Source organism: Oxyura jamaicensis, chromosome 3 (genome assembly GCF_011077185.1).
Source record: "Oxyura jamaicensis isolate SHBP4307 breed ruddy duck chromosome 3, BPBGC_Ojam_1.0, whole genome shotgun sequence".
Taxonomy (NCBI): Eukaryota; Metazoa; Chordata; class Aves; order Anseriformes; family Anatidae; genus Oxyura; species Oxyura jamaicensis.
The window spans coordinates 112,299,505-112,324,675 of NC_048895.1; the positions used below are offsets into that span (position 1 = coordinate 112,299,505).

Consider the following 25,171-nt stretch of genomic DNA (forward strand, 5'->3'; position numbering starts at 1 on the left):
CAGGAGTGTTAAAAAGACGGAAATCCTGAATAGCTGCAGTGGTTTTTGCCTTTTTTTTTTTTAAACCCATATCAGCCCTTATTCTATGGAATTTACAGCTCCATTAAATCCATCAAATTAATGCACAGTTCTTATCCATGAGCAGTTTTTATCAAGAGTGCTGCTGCTGTTTCAAAAACGCAGCCTTTATCCCTCTGCTACCTACAGATGAAGTCAGAAAACCAGCCTGGTAAAAATCAAAACTACAGGACTGTACCACAAATCCACGAGAAGCTAGGATGATCCGTCTGGCAAACTGTGTTCTGAATAAACCGACTAACAAAGGAGACAGCTGAAAATAAATCATGGATCATAAAGACAATAGCTATTCATCACCTGCAGTTTGGAAATAATGTCACCTTTCGACCAACTCAGCTTGGCCACTGGGGAAACCAAGATACACAAAAATGTAAGAAATAGCCGTGTTATGTATTTGTCTTGGGACAAACTCGATTTTGAAGCACACCAGCAGCTATTATAACTCAAAATACACAATATAGGACCAGTTTGCGAGGTTAAATATGGAAAATGGATCAGAACACAAAGTCAGTCACTGTAACTGCATACATCACTGTCTGCGACTCGACCTGCCAAACACCTGGGCCTTTCTAACCAGGGCAGTCTGAAGTAAGCCATCATAGCCACACTATGTCAATATGAACTAATTCTCTTGAAAGCCTCTTTATTTCGTTGGGGGATTTTTCTATATTTGCTCTTGAAATACACAGCACATTCATTCTGGTCACCTCCCCAGACTGTAAAACACGGACACCGCCATGCCAACAGCTGAAGTTGGATCTTGAGAACCTCCCAGTCATCATTCAGGAGTTCCAAAGAAAAACTGCAGCAAACACAAATACCAGCTTTTTATTCTTGGAATTTACATGTTGAATTTCCTCTTGTATTTGTCAGTGATATTTAACGCCATCCTCTCTCTCATATGTAGGCAAGTCAGATCTAAATTCTATTCCCCTGCCTGGGAAGTAGGAGGGATGACATGGGGAACGTCAAGATGGTTTCATCCCATGTATTTTTCACACTATGACACAGAAACAGAAACAAGTTACAAATCTCTTTATCACTTAGTCTTCATGAGGAAGATTTACCAGTTTTGCTTTTCAACATTAGCGAGTAGCATTAGGTGAACTGTTCAGGTGGTTCAGACTGCAGCACAACGGGCAGGAAGTCTTTCTACTGCTAAAAGAGCCCAGTTACTGGAAGACATAAGCTGCTGAAAGCTCTTGGAATTATTCTATTTTCCCAAGCAAGACACTGCTCAGTAGTGACAGAAAATGTTTTAAGAAATCGCAGCTCCTTAGAATAATGAGGAGTCGTGTCAGTCCATGGAACGTACTTATAGATATTTCAAACACTGCTCTCTCATTTAAAAGCTTTACTCAGAAATAGGTCTGATACTGAAAGCATCAAACTTGTCGCTGACTGCAGTACTAGAAGCTGGTCAAAGCTTTCAGAAAAAAAAAAAAAAAAAAAAAAATCAGAGTGCCAACCAGCAGAATATCTCAGCAGCATAAACCATCAAAAATATCTATTTCACCTTCCTTTTGCTTTTTACACAGCTTTCTCAATTTCAGACTCAACTCCTGGATTCAAAATAATCTTCTCAAGCTGTAGTACGAACACTGTGAGGTTTAACACACTTTTTCTGTGCATCCAACAGAACCAAGGCTCCCCAAGAATGGAGACAACATTCTGCTGAAGGAACAGGAGGCAATGGGCACTACCTGAAGCCAAACAAATTCCCCTTAAACCTATAAATACACACACACCGCCCGCCATGAGGGTGATCAACCTCTCTGGGAGGCAGTGGTGTCTCCTTGGAGGTGCTAAGGGCCCAGCTGGATGCAGCCATGTGCTAAAGCTGAGCAGGTGTGAGCTGGACCAGACAACTAGAGGTGCCTTCCAGCCCTACATGTTCTGTGATTGATTCGAGGGAAAGTTTCACCTTCGGTGGCAGCTTTCGGTCACCCAACAGCGTCATCCAAACACGACAGCCTTCAATGTCACTGCAGAACTTTCTCAGAGTGTTGAGGGTTTTGCCCTGATTTGGGGTCAAAATTAAATCAAACGGTGCTAAGTTAAAAAAAAAAAAAAAAAAAAAAAAAAACAATAATCGATTGGACATCTTTTGGCAGAGGAGAAAAGCATCCTATTTAACAGCACTGCCTCTTGGATAAAGTAGCGAGCATTACTGGCCAGCACAGCCACGTTACCCAAACAAAACATCCCAATTCTGCTGGCACAGGTGACCCCTTCGCTTCTCTAAAACTTACACAACCAGTTCTTCTGTGTTGGCACCAGGATGTGGCAGAAGGCAAGCCTCCTGATAAGCACAACCGCTTAACGCCCATCTTCACTGCTTTTAAACAAAGGGAGCCTTCAGCTGCACAGGCTCTTCCTGGAGTCACCTGTTACAGGAGGCTACAGTATAGGTCCGTCTGGGAACCTACAAATATCCATAAATAAATAATGGAAAAGACTGAAAAATACACTGACATTTGAGCATGCCTCTGTCTTGATTAGAAAGAGCCAAGTGTCACGCACACCCAGCAAAAAGCACATTTTCACATTCCTGGTCCTTTGTTTCAGATATTACAGTACCGTCAGAATTTGGAGACCTTTCTGTAGTAGCCAGAGGATGGCAGAAACCAGACAGAGTAAATCCCTTGCAAAACACACATAACAGCTTATAAAACAACAACAACAGCAACATTGGTGGGATAACTGAAATCCTCCCGAACTATTCAGGAACTATTCAGCCTTGCTGAAAGCTGCTGCAGTCCTGGAGGGGCAAGCCCAGCACCGAGCCGCAAGAAGAACTCGAGCTGTGTGCCACGCTCCATCGAGGTCTCTTCAGGCAGGGTTGAGGTCAGTCCAGCTGAAAAGTCATTTATTGGAAACTGGAGCCTGGAAAGTTGTCTGGCCTCCAGAATTGCCTTGCCAAGCTGCAGTTAAGTCAGAACAGAGTTGCTAGAAGCCTGAAATAAACCTCATTACTGTATAAGTGAGGATAAACAGCACTAGCTCAGCAAACACAGTTTAGTCTCTTACAAAACACACAATACATACAAAGTTACAGAGGTACTCACTTTTATAACAGACAAAGCTTACGCTAGAGACAAAGGATAACAGAAAACACAATTTATCCTTTTACTATCCCACATTTCTTCACAACTATCTCAAAATCAGGTGTTAATCTGAAGGAGAACAGAATCACAGAATTTCTAGGTTGGAAGAGACCTCAAGATCATCAAGTCCAACCTCTGACCTAACACTAACAGTCCCCACTAAACCATATCCCTAAGCTCTACATCTAAACGTCTTTTAAAGACCTCCAGGGATGGGGACTCCACCACTTCCCTGGGCACGTTCCAGTGTCTAACAACCCTTTCGGTAAAGAAGTTCTTCCTAACATCCAACCTAAAACTCCCCTGGAGCAACTTAAGCCCATTCCCCCTCGTCCTGTCACCAGGCACGTGGGAGAACAGACCAACCCCCACCTCGCTACAGCCTCCCTTCAGGTACCTGTAGAGAGCGATAAGGTCACCCTTGAGCCTCCTTTTCTCCAGGCTGAACAGTCCCAGCTCCTTCAGCCGCTCCTCGTAAGACTTGTTCTCCAGGCCCCTCACCAGCTTCGTAGCCCTTCTCTGGACTCGCTCAAGCACCTCCATGTCCTTCTTGTAGCGAGGGGCCCAAAACTGAACACAGTACTCGAGGTGCGGCCTCACCAGAGCCGAGTACAGGGGGACGATCACCTCCCTAGCCCTGCTGGTCACACTGTTTCTTATACAGGCCAGGATGCCGTTGGCCTTCTTGGCCACCTGAGCACACTGCTGGCTCATATTCAGCCGACTATCAACCATCACTCCCAGGTCCTTCTCTGCCTGGCAGCTCTCCAACCACTCATCTCCCAGCCTGTAGCTCTGCTTGGGGTTATTGCGCCCCAGGTGCAGGACCCGGCACTTGGCCTTGTTGAACTTCATACCGTTGGCCTTGGCCCATCGGTCCAGCCTCTCCAGATCCTCCTGCAGAGCCTTCCTACCCTCGAGCAGATCGACACACGCACCTAACTTGGTGTCGTCTGCAAACTTACTGAGGGTGCACTCAATGCCCTCGTCCAGATCATCAATGAAGATATTGAAGAGGACCGGCCCCAGCACCGAGCCCTGAACGTTCTTTTACAGATGCCTTTCCTCAGAAGCATTCCTACAGTTTCTAAGATGACTACCATGAGTTGAAGACCTTTGTGTCCAAAGAGAAAAACAAAGCTGCTGAAGGGTCTAGGAAACAAGTATAGCAATACCATAGCCTACAATCAGCCACCAAAGACAGATCTTTACACTAAAAAAAGCTCTTCAGATGCTGAACACTGAAAACCCACCCATAAACACTGAACATAAGCAGTGCTGTAAGAGTGTTTTTCCCTACCTCAGCATCACATAAATCACTGTCACACTGACTTGAGTCACCCATGACTATCCATATGCTCGAATAAAGAGACCTGGGAGACTCTCCATTGCCAATGAAGTTCTAGCCCTTGCTTCCAAAACTTATTTTGTCCTACAAAGCTCTCCTGGTAAAACATGGACAAAGTGAGCACCTGGCTTTGGAAAGCCCCAGCCCAAATCCTCCCCATGCTATTGCCAGGCACCCTCTTCTGTGCTCTGCATCTGCCCCCATGATTCACTCTTCTCTTTACAGTGACCCTTAAAGACCACGATAACCAGTTCCCCAAAGGCTAAAGTATCCTCTTGGGGTACAGATGTGAGTTCAGTCTTCCTCGTGCTGAGTAGGTAAGCAGCCCAAGTCGGGGAGAGCAGCCCAAGCAGTCCCACTGTCGGGGAGATGTCTCTGCCCACTGATCTTGTGCAAGGAGGCAGGAACTTCCTTTCCTTTCACACTCCAATAAGCGTCAGCATGAGGAGAAGCCCAGACAGACTGAAGCTTGGACAGATGGAAACACAGAATTTCCTTCTCATGGTCCCCATTAACGGAAAGGGGGGAAAACTGCATAGTTGTGCTTTCAAGGCATCTTAATGCAGGGATGCTGTGATCCCATCCTCTTCCATGCGCATCCACATGGTCCCTTCCTCCTGCTTAGTGCTGAAATCAGTACTTATTTATTTCTTTATCTGATTTAGCAGAAGTAAACAGCCCAAGCAAAGACTGCCAACTTTCCACAAATTAATCTCCCTAAGATGGCTCACTGCAGGGTCAGAGGAACAAGACTGCATCACAGCCAACTTAGATCCACATCTACATCATTGCTGCAGTCCAGATCAGGAGCACGCTTCTCAGCGAAACTCCAGCCCGGTCACTGACCATGCTTCAGCTCACAGCATGGAGCCATCTCACAGCTAGCATGTCAGATGTCTTCACACTGAAACTTAAATTGGAGACAGGAATCACAGGAGCAGCCTCGTTGCACATTAATCACTAATAAGCACTAAGTCCATGGGGTAAGACTAAAACCAGGATGATATGGAAGAGTTCAAAGCATGCAATATGTATGGCAGGTCCCTAACACCAGGGGTTTTCCCCTATGGGTCCACCTTCCTTGACCCTCACTGCTTACTGCTTCATATGTTGCCAAAAGCTGCCCTGAAACCACACCCTAACATAATGCACAGATGAGCAAAGCCACTGGATTCCTGACAACTCTTACGTTAGGGCTCCGAGCTAGTAAGAACTGAACATGAAAACAGCACGTTTGGCTAAGGGATCACACAGCCTACCTACACTTTACAGTCCAGCTCATCACAGCCTTCAATAAGCCAACAGGTTTAAGTGACGACACAAGGAACAGCAGCTGGTTCCACCAAGCTCAGCCGTGCAGCCATCGCACTCACGCTCCACATGAAGGACTTGCAAAACAGCTGCATCACCGCAACTTACCTCAAAGCTAAACATCACGAGCAAGACCTTCAGCCTTCATTCCAGCCCGGAAGGAAGTTGGGTGCCTTGTGTACAGCCTTAGAAGTGCCAGTGACACAGAGCAGAGCCTGCTCCCAGAGGAGCTATCCCAGCCACATCAGCTTTGCTCCCCATCAGCAGCCCTACACCGAGGCAGCCACACTGTGTCCTGCTGCTGCAGCTCTCCTCACCCACACCTACCCACCACAAGGAAGGGATGGGGCAGAGATGGTTTTCAGTTTAAGGTGATGCTGGCCTCATATTTAAATATTCACTTCAAGCTTTGTTTAAAGCAAAGTGCTCTCAGCTACCAGGATTCTTTATTAATTTATTATAAAGAATACCATGCCAATGGAATTGAAAGATTTTTGTGCCACTATATATACATTTTCTTTTAAGCATATACAATCCCTGTTATCTGTCAAATAATTATTCCATTTGTGGCTTATTTCCTAGATAGAGAACCTAAATCTGTAGGACTTATTAGCCCCTACGCTGGACAAATAAATATGCTTTCCAGCAACAGAGGTCCCCTCCATGTAAACAAATGCACACTGTTGGATCCAAACAGATTCTTTATAACACCAGCTCAGCCACATCCCCCCAGACTCTGGAGGCACCACAAACACCCTGCTGCCATCTGACAGGGACTGGGTTTGGATCTTGACAGAGTCTGCTCCATTTGGAGAGCCAGCCTTTTGCTCTCACTCCAACACGGCCCGCAGTTCAGCAGGCTAATTAGGTTCGGTGCGGCATTAGACGAGCACGCAGCCACCACGCTGCAGGGCCGGGCCAAATTCTCAACACGCCCCAGGAGATCCTCCAGTGCAGGAGCTCAGACAGAGAACAGCCCCAGCATGAGCTGCCATTCACACAGTACAGTGCCTGGACACCTCAGCCTTCCAGCTCCATCCCCTCTTCCGTCAGATTTTAAAAAGTATTTAATTTAGAGAGGAATTTAAAAATCAAGTCTTTCAATCAAAAAACAGTGACTGTTATCAAAAATGTATCATTCTTAAAGTATACAGCACCTTTTTTCTAGCATAAGTCACAGAATATGAGACGGTTTGCAAGACCAGTTAGAAACTCAATGAGTTTCAACAGTATTTTATGCTGTTCCTAATTTTTTAGGATGAAAATAAATCAAAATAAACACACACACACCAAAAAAAGCTTTCAAACATACTGTGCAAGTCTCCCGTTATCCAGAATCAGCCCTGGGCCTTTATTTGCCCAAACCTCAGCATCAGCAGTCAGTATTACTATCAGCTTCCCGTTTCAATTAAATACTTCGAGCATCAAGGCAAAAAAAAGTTACAAGAGGGGAAGGAAAGGGCCAGACTAAAAAGTAGCTCTGTTCTTTTTCTAAAGCATGGAGGCCTAAAACATTTCACTCTTTCTAATGGTAAACACACAAAATGTTTGTGATGTAATTTTACCTCAATGTCAGATATACACAAAGAGAATTATGTATCAGCAACTGGCTTTAACATGCCTTCTTTCAGAGACATCCTGTGACTGACAGGTGACCCACAAGATTTCTCAGAGCCCTTAATGAAGTTTCTCATGCTCCCAATTTCACTTCTACAACCGATGTGCCACTCTGCAGAAGTCAGCCAAGCTGAATGCAAATCGATTTCTACCAGGGGACAGTTCTCCCAAAAATACCTTCCCACTGCTATGCCACTGACACCCCAGTCCCTATGTCTAGACATGATTCCCAGACAGCTCCAGTCGCTGCTGAAGCCAGTGACAAAGAAAATCTGAGTCAAGTTCTGCTTTTTTCTTCTTTCCTTTCCACACCCCCTGCAAGTGTCTGATAGTCTTCATTACTCTCTGCAACTTGCCCTACACCGCATCACCACCACCAGAAACACTTGCTGTGTAGACCACTAATCCTGCTACTGCAATAGCTTCCCTAAAAAAAACAGGGAAATAAAAGCAGCAGCCTACCTGTGAGACAGCTGAAAGCCAGGAGCCTTGGTTCTGCCTGTACAGAGCTGCTCCATCGAGAAGTCACCCCGGATTCACCCGGCATTTGGCACAGGTCTGCTAAGTCAATGGTAGGTTCTTCAAGAAATGACTCGACACATATTTAACAAGAGATTCCATCTAATTTTACAGACCATGAATGCTGAAGGAAATAGGAGAACGCACAACTGAAAACTACAGAAAACGGTAACGAGAAACTCATTTGCATTCTAACAGTAAATCTCAAATGACAGCTTCTAATGCTGACTCCAGTACAATTAGCAAGAAACTTTGTGAAGGAAATTAAATACAAACACTGCAGCAGAAATCCTGCCTAGCAGCCTGCCCTGAAGCACCAAAGATGCAAACACCACACGCCTCATTTTCCTACTCTAGTCTCCCTTAGCTTCTAAAGTGTCTACCACTGCGTATGAGCAGATAGAACACGTTTTAAAAATAAGAGTTTGGTTTTGTATGCTTGTTTCCCCCTCAATTCCCCTGAGCTCTCTGAGCAAGAATAACCAGGCTCTCCCCACCCCTCATTACAAGAATGTGTCAAGTGTCAAGAGAAGACAGGAGACAGGAAGCATCAGAGGAAAACTAGTACTAACTACAGGTATTCACAGACTAACTGTGAAAACACACAAGGTCAAAGTGTTTTACCTGGGAAAAATTATGTTAAACACAAAATGATGCTTTATATTACTTGCTGTTTCTTTCACTGTGTCCGAGTAGAGCTCGCTGTAAGAAACCAGCATGGAAATGAGAGAGGTGACACCTGCAGGAAAGGCAGCAAACGTCTTCACAAGTACAGCTGAAGAATTGCTGCTAAACTGACAAGGACAGAAAACCAAGGATCTCAGAGGGCACAGGGGAATGTGCTGAGAAAAAAAAAATCTTCAAGTCATGACTCAGATATTGTTCTCTATATAGACTTACACCACTTCCTCTACCCCTTCCCTTAATTTTATAACATCTATTTAATAAAACGTTCAACATTCAAGGTGAGTCACAAAACATCTGCCTACAAAAAAACCGCCAAGAAGTTCTGAGCAAGAAAATAAGCCTATCTCATTCGGATCCAGTTCAAATCCAAAGCACCAAATAAGCAGAAGCACCACAGGGTCAGCAAAGGGGTCACACTGCTTTTACAGGTTTGTTAGCATTTTTCCCTCCAAACCTCTGCTAGATAGTAAATTAGCACACAGAAATACATGTTCTGTTGCTTATCTCAGCCAGAAATCTTTTTACTAAGTTACCCAAAACTATCTGTATTTGAGTTACATAAACGGTTCCTTTCTTCTGTACTAGGGCTCCAGGTTACTACAGAAGCTTCAGCTCCTCCTGCAGACTGTTGTGAGGACTCCTCTAGCCGAAAAGGACAGAATAATCAGAGCACCAGGTTACGAATGCATAAATGACATAAACAAGAAAGTCTCTGAAAGCTTTCTGGGTTTAAACCAAAAGAAAACTCATTTCGCACTATCCAAAAAAATGCAAGAATGCTTTGATATATAACCTACAACTTGGCACATATCTCATTCAGAATGACAATTTGTATTTCTGCAAACATGGCAAGAAGCTGGCTTTGAAATAAATTTATGGAAACTTAAAAGCATCATTCGGAGCATGCACAAAGTGTTCTCTTCAGCTTTAAAAACAGGAATGATGCAATAGTCTGAGTGGTCCCAGACTGGGATCTTTCAAAAACCACAAAATATGCTGAGCATTACAACAGAGGCAAGTGCTCCTATCTGACTTCACACTGTCAGGATGGCCCACACTAATTATTGCATTAATGAAGTTAATTTACTTTCTAGTGTGGACATTTCAGTCAATACAAAAACTGAATTGTTGATTGAAAAGCACAGCTAGAAATCCTTATGCAATGGATTTTTACAAAAGCCAGTCAAAACCGCAAATGCTCAAGGGCACCCAGCAACCCCAATCAGAATTTTTTAAAGGAGATGAAGTTGGTTCGTTAGCTCAATTAGGTTCTAAAATTCAGGAAATCAAGTCCTTTAAAAATTCATTCATAACATAAATTTTGAAGGGATTTAACCATATCTTATCAGAATTATGATTTAAGTCAGTGTGGTTTGCAATAATGGGAATCACAGGGGGGAATAAAAAGATTTGAATGGACTTCTGGAAGTCACTTAACTCCAAAGTGGTCACAGCAAGGCTGACCTCAGAGTCAAAGCAAGTCACTCAAGATTTTGCCCAGCTCAATCTTGAGACTTCAAAGGACAGAGGTAACAAAATCATGCCCAGGTGCTTTTCTGAGATGAATTTGTTGGCATCCTTCTTGAATTTGAGGTGAAAGGGGACCAAAACTGGACACGGTATTTTAGATACAGCTTTGCAAGTGCCAGGTAATAGAATCAGCTAGGTTGGAAAAGACCTCTGTGATCATAACATCCAAGCACCAACCTGACCCAAGAAGTCCTGCTGCTAACCGGCATCCCTTAGCGCCCCAAGCACGATCAGCAGGGAACCACCGCTCCCCAGCCTGCCAGCTACTCCCCCGCGAAAGCCGCCTGCCAGCAAGGCCAGTCCCAGATTTTCCCTCTTTGACCCCTTGGTGCCAGATTTTCTCTTTCGCTCAGTTCTAGGATTTACAGGAGCCTCCTGTTGGCCCAGTGCCCCTGCGGCACGCCAACCATCCCCTCCTTGCTCAGCATGCACGGGAGGACACGCTGTCCTATCGTCTGGGTGGCTGGATATCATCACCAGCCCCATACCAGCCCCAGGAACACCTCGTCAACAGCTGCCAGTTAGGCCTTGAACTGTTGACTGGTTGGCTTGGGTCCCAGCCTCCCTCTCACCTTGCCTATTTCTCCTATCTAGCCTATCTCTCCTCTGTTTGGCAAAATGCCATGGGCAACAATGTCAAGAGCCTTGACTGTATATAAGAGATCCTTCTCCCCTTGTCCACAGAACCAGTCAGGTTATTATAGAAAGCAACCACGCTGTTTAGGTCATTTGTTCTCTGGGAAGCCACGCTGGCTGCCCTGTCACCTTATTGCCCTTTGTGTATCTTGAAGCAGTTTTTCTGAAGGTCTGTTCCCTCGCTTTGCTGAGGAGTGAGGTGAGGCTGACTGCCCGTACCCCCAGGTCCTCCTCCTCACCGCTGATCAGGAAAGGAGGAGTAACCCCAGAACATAACAGAGACATACAATTGAACTAGAAAGCAAATACAAAATCTTGCTAGGTATCCACAGGATGCATTTTGCAGAACACAAGTTTCATCTTGCTGTTTTTACATCCAGTCTTCTGCTAGGCACTTGGAACGGAGAAGCTAGGTCTGCCCCCCGGCCTTCCATACTTGAATATAATCTCGCTCACCTTGGAGAAAACCAAACTCACGTAAGCATGCCTGTCAGCCAGTTTTCCCCCTGTACACCCATTTGGTTGAAACATGCCAGATTAATGTCTCAAAATAAGTGTTATACCTTTCCCCCCACCCTAACACTCCTACTCCTTTAACTCCTTTAACCTGCTGGTTGGGTAACCATCAAATATGCAGCCTGGAAACAGCTACAGCTACGCAAGACACAGCACATGCTAATTGATAGTAACACAGAACTGCAGGTATTTAAGGAATTTAGGGAGGGAACAGAGACATTACAGAAGGTTATAAAAAACTGTCTGGGGCTCAGGATAGTGGTCACTGCAGGCAGGAGAGAACTGAACACAATTTGATAGAAAGCTTACTATCATCTCCACTCTTCTCACCACATTCTCTTGAAGAAGCAGTTCCGATTCCAAAAGCCACAGGAAATCCCTTCAGTCTGCCCCCATGTATTTCATAACTACCAAGCACAACCCTGGTGACCCAATTACACACGCAGACAATAAATAATAATAATACACGGAGACAGTGAACAATGTAACTTCAGTTTTTTTTTTTTAATTAGGTCAGGATTTACCACTTCAGCCACTATGTAGAACTGCAATACAGCAAGACACAACTCAGCCTTCGCAGGAAATCAGTATGGGCTTCTTGCTGCATGGGGATGGCAGACTGTCTTACTCTGACAGCACATTTTGTGTTTTATAAATAGATTTACTTCACCTGCTATTCACCAAGCCAGTCTTCCTGTTACTAGTTACCTACGAGGATATGTTTTCTTCTAATACATACATTACAAGCCATTTACATTACATACATGTATTTCTTGATTTTCTTTCATAAAAATACAGCATTAAGATTGAAAAATCTTTCCACTTCAGACTCTCCTTCCCTGTGCTGAAGGAGGCAGTGTATTTTCAGAACCAAGTGTAATTTGGCTCCAACCTATAAAGCACTGTATTTGCTTTTTGAGAGCAAAAGAACATAGTTTATAATATTTTATGCTTAATACAAATACTTTATTCTGTTGTTTGCAAACCCTTTTGGAAGAGATCTATTGTCTCCTTGTCTACCTTACCTATGACAGCATGGGTTTAACACACTCACCTTCTTCCTAATGTGTACTTACTCCCTTCAGCATTTCCACTGCCCCTATTTCCAAACAGAATCTCATTTTACCTCACTTCAGAAGACCTCTAATTCACTTGGGACGCTGAAGTTCCCAACAAACAGCCCATGGCCCACTCTCCCAGTGATTATCTGAAACTGCAGACACTCCCAGGCAGCTTGTAAGTGTAGCTAAATTTGTTAAGTTGTACTTTAAAATCCCTGAACAAGAGAATTAACCACTTACAAGACCAAACAGATTGGGGGTCTGCTTTCCAGGAACTGTTGCTTTAGTCATTTTTCAGAGAGCACAGTCTCTTACACCTAGACCGACAATAGTTGATGATGGAGTGACCCTGCATGCTTTCTCTCCCTACTTCTCACACCGTTGACTCTCCCCTTGCACTGGTCTCACACTGTTGGAGGGTGTGCCGGTTTAATTTGCTGCCAAACCAGCCAGCTGGTTCTCTTCCAGTTGGATTCAACTCTGGACAGTTTCTTCTACTAGATCATCCCAGGGACACATGATCACTAAAATCTGCTAGAAGGGAAGATTAAAGAATGCATTGATAAAATCTTCAGGCAGGGAATGACCATATCTAGAAATCATGGATCCAGCACTTTCCTTGGCAATTTGTTCTGGTAGTTAATAGTTTCACTGATAGAAACTTTAGGATGGTAAAATAAATTTTACTGCTTTTTGCACATGTTTTAAGTTTTAGGTAGGCTTGCTTGAGTTAATATTACATTTATCAATTTATGACAGTACTAAACAAGCAAACTTCCACAAAAGCATTCAAATAATAGGGATGTTCAAATAAGGGGTGTTCAAAAAACATTCAAATAATGGGAGTTCGGCCCAGCTGAGGAGATTTAAAATGCAGAAGGACAGAGGTACACTTTCACAAACCATACTCAGGCTGCTTCTCAATACAGACAGACTACTGAGGACAACAAAAACTAAACCCACAGAAACACAAAAAACACCTCAACAACAAGGTCGAGCTGTTTATGAAGTATTTTCCCTTTAAAGCCATCAGTAAGTCAATAAAGACACAGGCATAGCTTAAAAATGGCTAACGTGGATGGAGGAAGACGACAAGTTTTAAAACAGCTTTCTAAAATCAAGTACAAGAGAGCTATGAAATAATCAGTTTGCTGGATCATGGACATTACAGAGAGTGATTAAGATAATCTCTGAGGAGAAAATAAATGTTTCAGCTTGAATCACGTGCAAAGTAACCGCAGGCTAAACTGAAGAAGGTGAGATTCTCTCCCTTCCCTGGCCCCTGAAATGTATTCCCACCCCCCTCTCTCGCACAGGAGGTAATGACTGTGCAGTCAGAGCAAGGCCATTCGGCTTGCCGACAGGGCAGTAAACCAGGCAGAGCAGTTTCCCCCACATCAGGCTGCTTATCAGCTCTCACCATGGCCTCATAACCTCCAGAGCCAAAGCAAGACAGGGAGAGTAACCGCAAAGCTTCAGCCCTTTGTGGCAGCAGCCTGAGGTTATCTCCAACGAGGCACAGCACAGAACTGTACCCACAGGATGACTTTCAGAGCAAGTCAGATTACATGCCAGTCAACCCTACAACAAAGCCCTTCCCAACTGGAGATACAACTTCAGAGTTAAATGATGTGATTTGCCTTCACCAAGAGTGAAAGCTTCATGAAACTAGCGGTTTCATTTCTCAGAGCAGCCAAGACGAAGACTTTTCTCTCCTCGGTCCCAAAAACACATTGCATGGGAATGACTCAAACCATTCTGACAAGTTTGCTCATTGTTCTATTTTTGCATTTTTCCTGAAAAAAAAAGCAGAAACAATGCAGCTTAGGAAAAAAAAAAAAAAAAAGTGCTAAAATTAAGGTATACCAGTACATTTCCAATAAATCCAACTGAACTAAAGTTGTAAGAATCCCTTCCACCAGGCTTTACTTCAACTAACACTATAAATGCGCCACAGCTGACACTGCTTAACAAGTAACAACCTCACCTTCCTCTTGCTTCCATCCCATTTTTTTGCAGCCATGAGCTTCCTCTCAATTCCTGCAGAGCCAGCCTGGCTGAAAGCTATTTCAGGAAGACAGGGAAATTTCAGATGATTCAGCGTGTACAAACAAGGAAACAATCACTGACCAGAGCTAAGTGAAGGGTGAGACTTAATTTCAGCACCAGCTTAAAATGCTCAAGCTTCATATACAGTCAAAAACATGTGACTGAGGCTGACTACTTAATAATTTTCTCCAAAAGGTAAAAAATGATGACTTATAGTCTTCTTTAGATGGTAAGTCAGGCAAATTTCCAGGAACTCGGGAAAAACTGCTTTCTTCATTTAAAATAAAAAAATAATAATTCCAGTCTAGAAAAATCTATTTACAGCTGCTGAGATGTGGCTGCTGCAGAAGCAGCAACAAAAAGAATAAATAGAGTGCTCAGTGCTGCTTCATTCCAAAGCCATTTGCATATTTCTCTGCTATCAAATAATATCACATTCATGGTGATTTCAGTCCTGTCCAGAAAATAGCATGAGCTATTCAAATAACTTGAAGTAATACTTTATCTGGTTGAACTAACAAAGGTGATAAAATTGATTCTGAGTTTCTTAAACAATAATGTCAAATTTAAACTCAAAGTTCTACATTCACAGCTATTCTGTACTAAGACACAAGCATACATATCCCTGCTTCGTCCTCCAGAGTCAGCAGAGCTCCAGCTGCAAGCTTCTCCTGTAACATCACAAGTCAGTGCTGTCCAAACTCCAGAAGTGACAGCAAAAAGGCTTACATTTTTTAATATTCAAGACAAAAACTTTAGCTAAAACAGAAAAAATATATTTTTTTTTCAAATATCTGGTTCCAGAGGTTTTTTTTAATAATTCAAAATTAATATTAGACTCAAAGCTATTGCAGTGAAAGCAATCCTGCCTAACAGCTTGATTGCTATACCTTGATTGCATTAGAGGTAACAAACATTCCTTTAAAAAAAGTTAACTTAATATTTTATGTGAACTTACATGGTATTTGCTTCAGTGTATATCATCCTAAAGTGGAAAGATTTAACTCATTTGGAAGACACATACTGTGACGCTTCCTTCAGTCTGATTTAGGGCTCTGGAAGTAGCATGCCCTAACTATTTCAGGAAATGCAGATATGCTGCTCAAAAACGTCTACAATACTTTGTTTTAGTCATTCAGGTTTCCTGAAAAAGCAACATTTCATATTGACTTTATATGAAATAAATTGTGCATACAGCTGGAGCAATAAAACTAAATCCAAGCCCAAAGCAGTTGTTGCTATTAGTCAGAGAAAGTAAATATTTGTGCTGGCATCACTATATTATTCAAATAAATTAAAGTTTACGCCAAGAATCACAGAAAAAATTAGGCTGACAGGAACCTATGGAGGTCACCTAGGTGAACATCCTGCTCAAAGCAAGACTGGCTTCAAAATTATGGTAGACTTTTATTTAACAAGCAATCACTCTAGAAAGCAGGCGACTGAACAAGTAGTTTTAGTACTTCAGCCCTGCTAAAACTCCTTGCGACAAGAATCTGAGGGCAATGCAGATGCAGGTTTAAGCTCACACCATCACAGTGACAAAGTTGCGTAGAGCTATTTCTCATCACTGCATGTCTAGGGAGACGGCAAAGGAACAAAGTTAACCTTCGCGGGGCGTGTGGAACTTTTCAGATTACTCACAATCTGACATCTTGGAGTAGAAGAGAAAAAGCAATGCTTACAGAGAGGAATAGAGTCAGAAAAGAAAAAGCTGAATATAATTTAACTACATTACAGGAGGCTATTTCAAATTCTTTAAAAAGGAACAGAGACAGCTCAGGCAGCGTTTTTTTAAGTGCCCAGGTTGCAAACACAGATTAGACACCCTCTATTAGCTACAGGTCAGCTACTCTCAGCCACCAGTTTTCTGCTAGAAATAGCTATGCTCCAGATCCACTAGCAAAAAAAAAATCATTTGATCATCATACCTACTTCTCTCCAGTTGACCTGAGTCACTTTAGGCACTTCTACTGCTCCTCTTTCCTAATAAGTCACTTGTATGAAACTGGGTTAGGGAACTACTGTGCGAGCACATGCGATAGCGTATCTGCGGAAACAGAACTGAGAGAAGAGCTCAGCACCAACGGCCAGACAGGGACGGACTGGGGCAATCACCCAGCTTAGCCCCAGACAGCACGGCATACCCAACCACGTATTTTGTGGGTGCATGCAACAAAAAGACACTAAAAAGCTAACACAGGGAGACAAGAGAGCGAAGGAGGTCAGCAAAGGTGAAGAGACTTCAAAGGCAAGATGCTATCTAACTGAAGCAAAACAAAAAAGAACTGCTAGGAAAACAAAAGAAAACCGAGGCAGCAAATATAATTACATCCCTGTGTGGAGTTAGTCTTGAACAAAATATCTCGAACAACTCTCCCCAACAAGATTAAAGTGGCATCAAAACTTAAAAATTAAGATTAAAACACACAAAGATGACCAGCATGTGGAACAGCTCACACACGAGGAAAGTAAATACATGAAGATTTCTCAGTCTGAAAGACAAACAGCTACAGGGGATCAAAACCAAACCTGCAAGGTAACAACTGTAAGGAGATCAGCAAGCAAGCAATCTGCAGTTTCTAAAAAATACAGACATCAGGCTGAGCAAGCAGCTTTAGGGGAGAGGGGGGAAAAATGCACACAGACAGGAAGCATTCCCTCACACACACACACCATTCATGTTAAATACTCTCACTGCCACAGGAAGCCGTGGAGGGCACGAGCCACATTCCTCCCAGCCCCACTTGTACAAGTCCCTGATGGTCCGTCACTATCGATTTAAAGATTCAGTCAAACTCCAAACACCTTTGAAAAAGTCCCGAAGTTACCAATTGCTTGCAAGCACCTTTGAGAAAGTCCATAAATTACTAATTGCCAGGCAACGGGTGATGACAGAAAATGGAGAAGATCCCATGGCTGACCTGCTTTACATATCCTTTTCATAAACCTACCACAGACAGGGGATCAGCTCTTTCATTTTATTTCTTTGGGGGATGTTGGGGAAGCAAGCATGAGCCAAGCCGACAGCCTCTAGCAGGCTTTCACGGGATTTTTCCTCCACCTTGACCCAAACTCAGTAACCACCAACTCCTTCCAGCCACAGGGCAGCAGACTGTAGCAGCTTAGACATTTCTCTTCCAGAAGTCAACTTTCCCTCATTTTCCCTTATAGTTTTGTCTAGAATAAGCAAAATGATAAGAAAGCAATTTGCTCAACATTGCCAGCCAGCCTGTCAACATCATGTGCGCAACAACCCTAATACAGACGAGCTGCTTCATTTAGCAATATCTTGGACTTCTGATTAAGTCATTTCATTCTTCAGTAGCTTACTGTAAATAAAGTTCAACTGCACGCTGCATCTGACATATTTCTTGGTAAAAATACTCGCCGAAGGACTCTATCATATTCTTTTTTCTTCACCAGTTACAAGAACAAGCATTGTAGTAACGTTTCATTAGTTCTTGTAATGCTACTAGTGAATATTCAACCTCTCACTGTCCCTGTGACAATTCAATAAAAGCATTCAATCTACTTAAAAAAATAATAAAAAAAAAGCCTTCTAGATTTTTGTTGTTGTTGTTGCAACAGGAAGGTAAAGAAAGCAAAAGACTTCATGCAAGTTTAATGCTCAATAAAATTATAAATATATTTGGTCTACAGGAACTGTTTTGTATTTGTACTCATTCTGTTAGCATTGAAGAAGTGTGTCCAGATTCTTAAAGTATTACACAAAGTTTTCCAAAGATGAAACATACCAAATTCAGATATATTAACTCTCGGGAACCACAGATCAGTCGGCACTGATTTCTGCAAATGAAGTAAAGGAAAAAAAGGGCAAGACTGAATGTAGCAAAAGTCCATAAAATTTCAATGTATCACTGTGGTAGGGTATCAACACTTGCTACAAAATTTCATTCTTAGTTGTGAAAAGATACAAAAATTATTTGTCCACTGCACATTCAGCTCAATCTCCTTGATAATGCCTAAGTTATAAAATCATATCATTTCTCAACTATAATTAGTAAAATTACCTGCTATGCAGCCATAGAAATAAACAGGAAGAACGTCAAAATGCAACTCTACCTCCCCCTAAATGGTTATCAACCCCGGGTAGCAAACAGATGATTCAATCAATAAGAAGATCTTTCCCCAAAACATCTGACCACATTTGTCCCTTAGATTCATCTACTTTCCATCTATTTGTAGAACCACATATCGAATCCCCATGATCAGTGCAGTATAGAAGGCAAAGAATTATAATGACAGCATCATCACATAACAGGGCATCATCAGTGACTTTATACAGTCTGTGTTTGTCACCGGTGATAACTTCCTCCTCCTCGCCATCATTCACATGCTCCTGCAACCTTCATTTCCAACATTGTAAGATATAAAAGACCCTGTTTCAAGGCACTTGGTATTTCTGTCCTTCCACTTTTGGTTCTCCCTGAGTCATATTGCCCCTCTGGTACTTCCCCATGAATCTTAGAAATCCATGTGTTTGTCAGATACCTCCACAATTTCCTCCAAGCCGTCTCTGACATACAAAACCTCCTTCAGAGGCTGGCATAAAAGACAAACAATCTCTTATCAAGAGCCAGCTCTACCATGACGTCAGTAATAAAGTAATTAAATAACAGCTTCTCAGAATAAATGCAAAGCCATCATTAAATATAGCTAGTGTAGCGCCAACTAAAGTCAGGTCTTTTTTCACTCTTATTTTTAGAGATGTTTTACTGTATATTCTTCCCCATTTTTCAGTCGGAAGAACATAAGGCTTGAAAGTTTGAATAAAGGGTGAGACCTTGATAGAAAACCCTATTTAAAAGGCTCTGGGATCTTGCTATAATCATTTGCAGACATTTGCCAGCATTCTGGCAGAAGCACTTCTAACGTAATTGCACAGGCACACAAATTGTTATGGTTATAAAGACCCACGCAGTAACAATACTTGACACAGTTTATGGAGCCACTCAATTCAGCCACCTATGGAGCAGTAATAACATGCTCTCTACTGTGATCAGAAAAGACAGAGAAAGAAGATATACTTAAGGAAGAGTAAAGAAAAAAAAAAAAAAAAAAAACTACAACAAACAAGGTTGTACAGTGATCACAGTCAGCCTGGAAACCAGACCAAGACCTTTATTAAAAGTCTCGGACAATATTCCTAACTGCACACTAATACTTTAAATAATTCAGACCTACTCTGTGGAAACCCCCAGGTATTTCACATTTCAACACTACACACGGTTCAAAACATTTAGTTAGCATATAATAAACCTTTACATTATAGGCAGTGCCACCACTGGCCACCGCAATGAGTGATGTAAACATTTCTTGCAAGCATGACAATGCAGCTCAGGAAGTACAAAATAGTAATTCCTACCTATCCTGAACCATCAAAAAGTGATTTATTAAAGCTCTGTTTATGTCAAAGCCTGCAATACTGATCTCATTTTATATTTTCAGACCTCATTTTAAGCATGCTTTCAATACGAGATTACTTTGCACTAGAAAATAAATGAAATCACTTCCTTATAATCCCAAGAAACACAAGTCAGGAGGAGCGCGTATCACTTCACTAACCATACATTTGATTTGCATGCCATGCACTTCTTCCCCTCATTTTACACATAAGGAGGAGGAAGAAAAGCTACACAAAACCAAGTTTGCTTCCAGTTAAAAAGCTTAAACCGTGCTCATCAATGTGGCAGACTTGCACACAGCAGCAGACGTACACACACGCCTCTGGCACAAAACAAGTAAGCTGCCACCGTGGGCAATGAGCAATTAATGTTGTACAAGTGAGGGTAACCGAGACAGAGAAGATGGACAATGGAAACTGGGGGCTGTTGGAATAAAGATACGGGAGTCTGATGAGCAGCATTTAAATCACCCCTTCATTTGTCCCTGTGCAAACACTCTTTAAGTTATGGGTTCGGCTGGGCGCAGCTGATTGTTTCCAGCACAAACCTGAGCTGGCACGTTATAAAAATACAGCCATCTCAAGCAGCTGCACCTTTGTGGTTTGTTTGTTTGTTTGTTCGTTTTGTTTTTTTAATTAACACCTTGGTGGAAAAAGAGGTGAAGCAGAAACCTAGCTGGGAAAAAAAAATAAAAATAATAAAAAAACGACCACCTCGGAGGGACTGGATTTGACCAGAGCCGTTTTTACTCTTTGCCTGCTTCCTCCACCAAGCAGCCGGTGGCAATGAGGGGCTCTGCAGCTCCACAGCCGCCCATTTCCCTCAAACCCGATTTCCCTCATGAATTCCTCAGGGCCCCTCCGCTCCCCTCAGAGGCCTCCCGTTCCCCTCAGGGTCCCTTGAGGACCCCCAGTTCCCCTCAGAGGCTCCCCCGTTCCCCTCAGGGTCCCCTCAGGACCCCCTGCTCCCCTCAGGTCCCTCCCCCAGGATCCCCCCACTCCCCTCAGGGCTCCCCCAGGACCCCAGACTCCCCTCAGGACCCCGTTCCCCCCCAAGACGCCTCAGGACCCCCACCGTTCCCCTCAGGGTCCCCTCATGATCCCCCCAGGACCCCTCAGGACTCCCCTCTTCCTCTCACGGACCCCCAGCACCCCTTCGGAGCCCCCCCAGCCCAAAAGCCGCTCGTTCTCCCACCTGCCGCCGACCCAGCCCCACGCAAACCCACCCCTCCGCGGGCATTCTCCCGCCCCAACAAGGAACCAAGCTCCGTTTCCACCTCACCGACCCCCAACGAACTCCTCTCCCCTTTAGGGGAAGGAAATCCCACAGCCTCCCCAGACAAAGCGGGGCATGGAGCAGGCACCCAGTGTGTGAACCCCCCCCCCCTCCCGCGCCGCGCTCACCCATGCTGCGCCCGCCCGCCCGCCCGGCGGGGCTCGGCGGCTGCGGGTCCCGCCGTACTCGCTCAAACCGGGCAGCCGTACTCGCTCAAACCGGGCACGACGGCTCCATGCGGGCCGCTGAGGGCGCTGTGGGGCTGCTGCGGGGTCGGGAGGGGGGAGGATCGGATCGGATCGGACCCGTCCCGTCCCGTTCCGTCCCGTCCCGTCGCCGCCTTTCCCCCCCCCTTCCCCGCCGCCCGCCTCAGGCGAGCTCCGCCACCGGCGGCACCGCCCCCACCTCCCCGCCCACCCGCGACGGGAGGGGGGGGGACAAATCTCGCGAGATCTCATCCCCACGCTGCCGTTGTCAGGCAGGGTGACGTCACCGCCGCCGTCCCCTCCACAGAGACTCTTCCCCCCCCCCCCGTATTCTTACTCCAAAAAACAGCGCTTTTGGGCAACTCCCACACACAGGGGCAGGCTGCGGGATCGTCGGGTTGAGGTGTTTCCTCCAACCCCCCTGGGGGTACAGCCCGCTCCCATCCCACGCTGCTCCTCCCGTTCTGGGGGTGAAAGTCCCCATTCTTAGCTTGGAGTGTGTGGGTCTGGGCATTGGTTTCGAGTGGTTTGGGGTGGTTTATTTTTAGTAAGATTTATTTGTAGAAAGGAGGGAAGAAGATGTATTTCTAGAAAGAAGTATTCAAAGCGGCATCAGGCTGCCGCTGTTTAGTTTTTGTTTGGTTGGTTGGTTGGTTTTGTGGGAAGCGCAGGGAGAGTGAAAACGACTACTTAGAGCTAAGCCGATTTAAAGAAAAACCAGTGACCCCAAAGCCAAAAGGACAAGTGAACACGGTGTGGTTTTGGTGAAAATCAGGGAGCAGAACGCAGCAGGGCTCTCTGAAATGGATATTCTCCATCTTCCCTGCCACAGACATCCTTGTGTGAGTGGCTCAAGAGCCCTTAGAGCCAAAATTAGCCTAAAAAAAATGCCAAGTATTTCCAGGAGTCTGCCCTTGCTTAGCATCTTCCTCATGGAATACAAACAGAAAGAGTAGTGAAGCACAATGTGGAGTATACGGGTGTAAACAAGCCTGTACCCTATCATAGTAGGATGTTTTATCTCCTTCACCCTATTTTGATGCAGTCTGTGCTTCCATTCCTTCCAAAAGCAGAAATGGAAATGTGCAAGTGATTGTGAGATTTTCCGTCAAGCAGGGACAGTGTTTAAGTCTGGTACATGGTTGCATCATGCTCCCTTTAAAAGGAGAACCTGTTTTCCAATAAAATACAACTCTCCCCTGTAGATTTCTGATAGTAATAGCAAGAGGAGATTTGGGACAGGAAGGAAATGTCATCCGTAGAGTCTGACATCACTTCCAACAAAAATTTAGAAAATAACTTTGATGGGGGTGAATTATCCTCATCTGTCTTCTCTATAGGTGGTCATTTGTTGGTTGGTTGGTTGGTTTTCCCACTTCTGAAGGACTACATGCTAAAGAAGGATAAAGGATGAGATGAATGGTAAATTTGATCCCATGTAGCAATCTTTAACTTTTTGAGACCTGCCTCAAGGCTCAGTGTGACTGTACAAGACGTGATAAATAAAACAACCGCAATGTACACTTCTGCAGATAGTTAAAGAAGCTCTGTGTAACCCTCTTTCTGGAAGCTCTTTCCAATTAATTTAAGGGTCACTTTTCTCTTTGAATAAGCCCTAAATACCCATGCTGACATAAGGCCACCTTTACCCTTCTCACTTCAGTCTAAAACATGTTGTGAGGCCACAGCGCTGGTTTTCAGTTCATGCACTGTGGGCAAGCAAGATTCCGGCTTTCTGCAGTTCTTTCTATTTTATGTGTCTTGATTACTGCGGCCAGGGCTGGCTTAAAGTTTCTTAGCTGCTTGATTACAAAACTGAATTTTATTCAGAGCCCAGCTACTCTGTCCATAGTGCACCAGCATCCAGCCAGCCCTGTGTTTCCAGACTGTCTCCTTTCCAGTAGCACTGAGAAGGAAATGGGATGGCTGCTGAAGGAGCTGCTGTGGTTGCTGAGCCCAAAAGTCTCCTTTTCTGCCCAGTCCATCATCTGCAACCCGGTGCAGTTTTCTGTTTTAGCAGTGTCTACAGCCAGCCCTTCACTGTGGTTATGGGTTACGTGGTGCTGAACAGTTGGGTCTGGTCATGCTTCATTGAGGTTGACAAGACTTCATTGCTGATAGTTTTACAAAAAAAAAAAAAAAAAAAAAAAAAAAAAAAGAATTTGCTCATGTGTAACATAAGACAGCATCAGGGGCCTATATTTAGCGTTCCTATATGAGTAGGCAATTAGAGTACATATAAGAAAAATACATCTGTGTTGGGCTAGTAACTGCTATCACAGTTCAACTGTTAAGCAATGCTTATTTACCAATAATTACCTTCTAATTTACCTACACTGAATTTCTTTCTTCACTTTCCACTTACATAAAGGCTGAAAGCAGATAAATAGCCATTTTCACCTGGATATTATGGAATGACTGGTATTTATGCTGTCCTTTGAAAATATGGTCTTGGTGTTAAATAGATAGGCCTAGAGCTAGTTCTTCTGTTTTATTCAGGTGCTTCTTTCAGTTCAAGAAGAATGTACAGCCCCAGTATTCTGACTCTGGAGAATTCAATATGCATAAAAACGCATATTTGTTTCAGATTATTTTCCAATGCAATAAGTTTCCCCCAAATAACTGTGATTATTTTCTTCCTAGGTGGAATTTATTCAACAAAACTTTTGAAACAAATGAAAGATCAGCATTATAAATTCTTTGTGGTTGAGTTTAGTGGAGTGTTAGAATGTATCGCTTGCATTTGAAAGAGGAATTGTGATGTTCACAGATCAAGAAAATATTTAGTTACATCCATAGTAACTACTATAATGTTATTTTACAAGAGAGATCATTGCATAGAGCTTGTTATGTAAACTTATGAAATAAAATAAGAATGATACAGTCAGTCATCACTAGAAATGTTTAGTTTTTCCCTCACAGGAAATATATATATATATATATATATATATATATATAATGATAGTCTCTCTTCCTAGTGCTACAGTGAACATTTCACTTGAAACATTTTGTGCCACTCTGGGAATCCTAAAATTACTCCATTGCTTCCAGATTAAGAAACCTGAACTTGGAACTTTCAAAACTTCTCCCTAAAGGGCAAGGAATTATAGGAACTGTGGTTTTTGTTAGTTTGTTTTTGTTTGTTTTTGTTTGTTTTTGTTTGTTTTTGTGAACAAAATCATGTCAGTTGTTATCAAGTTAATGTCCTATGCCCATCTGAATAGCACATGTACTGCAATAATTGTGCACTCCCCTTTAACCACATAGTTTGTTCCCAAACAGTCCAGATGGGTCAATTTTTTATGCTTTTAAGACTATAGCATTTTTCATGACAGCAACTTCTTGCATAACTATACCCATAAAAATTGCATGGAAGCATACAGCCAGTAGCACTGAGGAGTTAAACAGTCTTGACTGCAAAATTTCACCTTTCATCTTCTGTAACAGTTCGTATGTGGTAAGATAACTACTAAAAAAAGAAAAGGTAAAAAATTATTTAAATGAGAAAACTCCCTCTGCTGGTTTGAAGAAGAAGCAGATGCATTTAATTTCCAAAAATAGAAATTGCAGGAAAATATTCATTCAGTGTGCACATGGTATTTTTTCCTTCATTTCATATTCATTAGAGATTGAATCTGCCTGTTCAATCTGCCTGTTAAGAAAGAAAGAAAGAGAGAGAAGAAAGAGAAAGAGAGAGAGGGAGAGAAGGAAATGAAGAGAGAGAGAAAGAAAGAGAGAGAGAAAGGAAGGAAGGAAGGAAGGAAGGAAGGAAGGAAGGAAGGAAGGAAGGAAGGAAGGAAGG

The 25,171-nt window shown here is 43.3% G+C and overlaps 1 protein-coding gene across 2 annotated transcripts in view; it reads right to left on the bottom strand.

Annotated features, from left to right (window-relative positions):
• Positions 1-21,525, bottom strand: part of CD2AP (CD2 associated protein) — a 76,596-nt gene extending 55,071 nt beyond the window's left edge. Inside the window, exon 1 of one of the 2 annotated variants that reach the window (XR_004749229.1) lies at positions 21,292-21,525. Coding sequence is in view for 1 of the 2 variants with exons in the window: in XM_035320941.1 (XP_035176832.1) it covers positions 21,292-21,295 (4 nt within the window). In the remaining variant the exon portion in view is untranslated. The remainder of the gene's footprint in view (positions 1-21,291) is intronic. The other variant, XM_035320941.1, reaches the window with a different exon arrangement.
• Between the last annotated feature and the right edge of the window lie 3,646 nt (positions 21,526-25,171).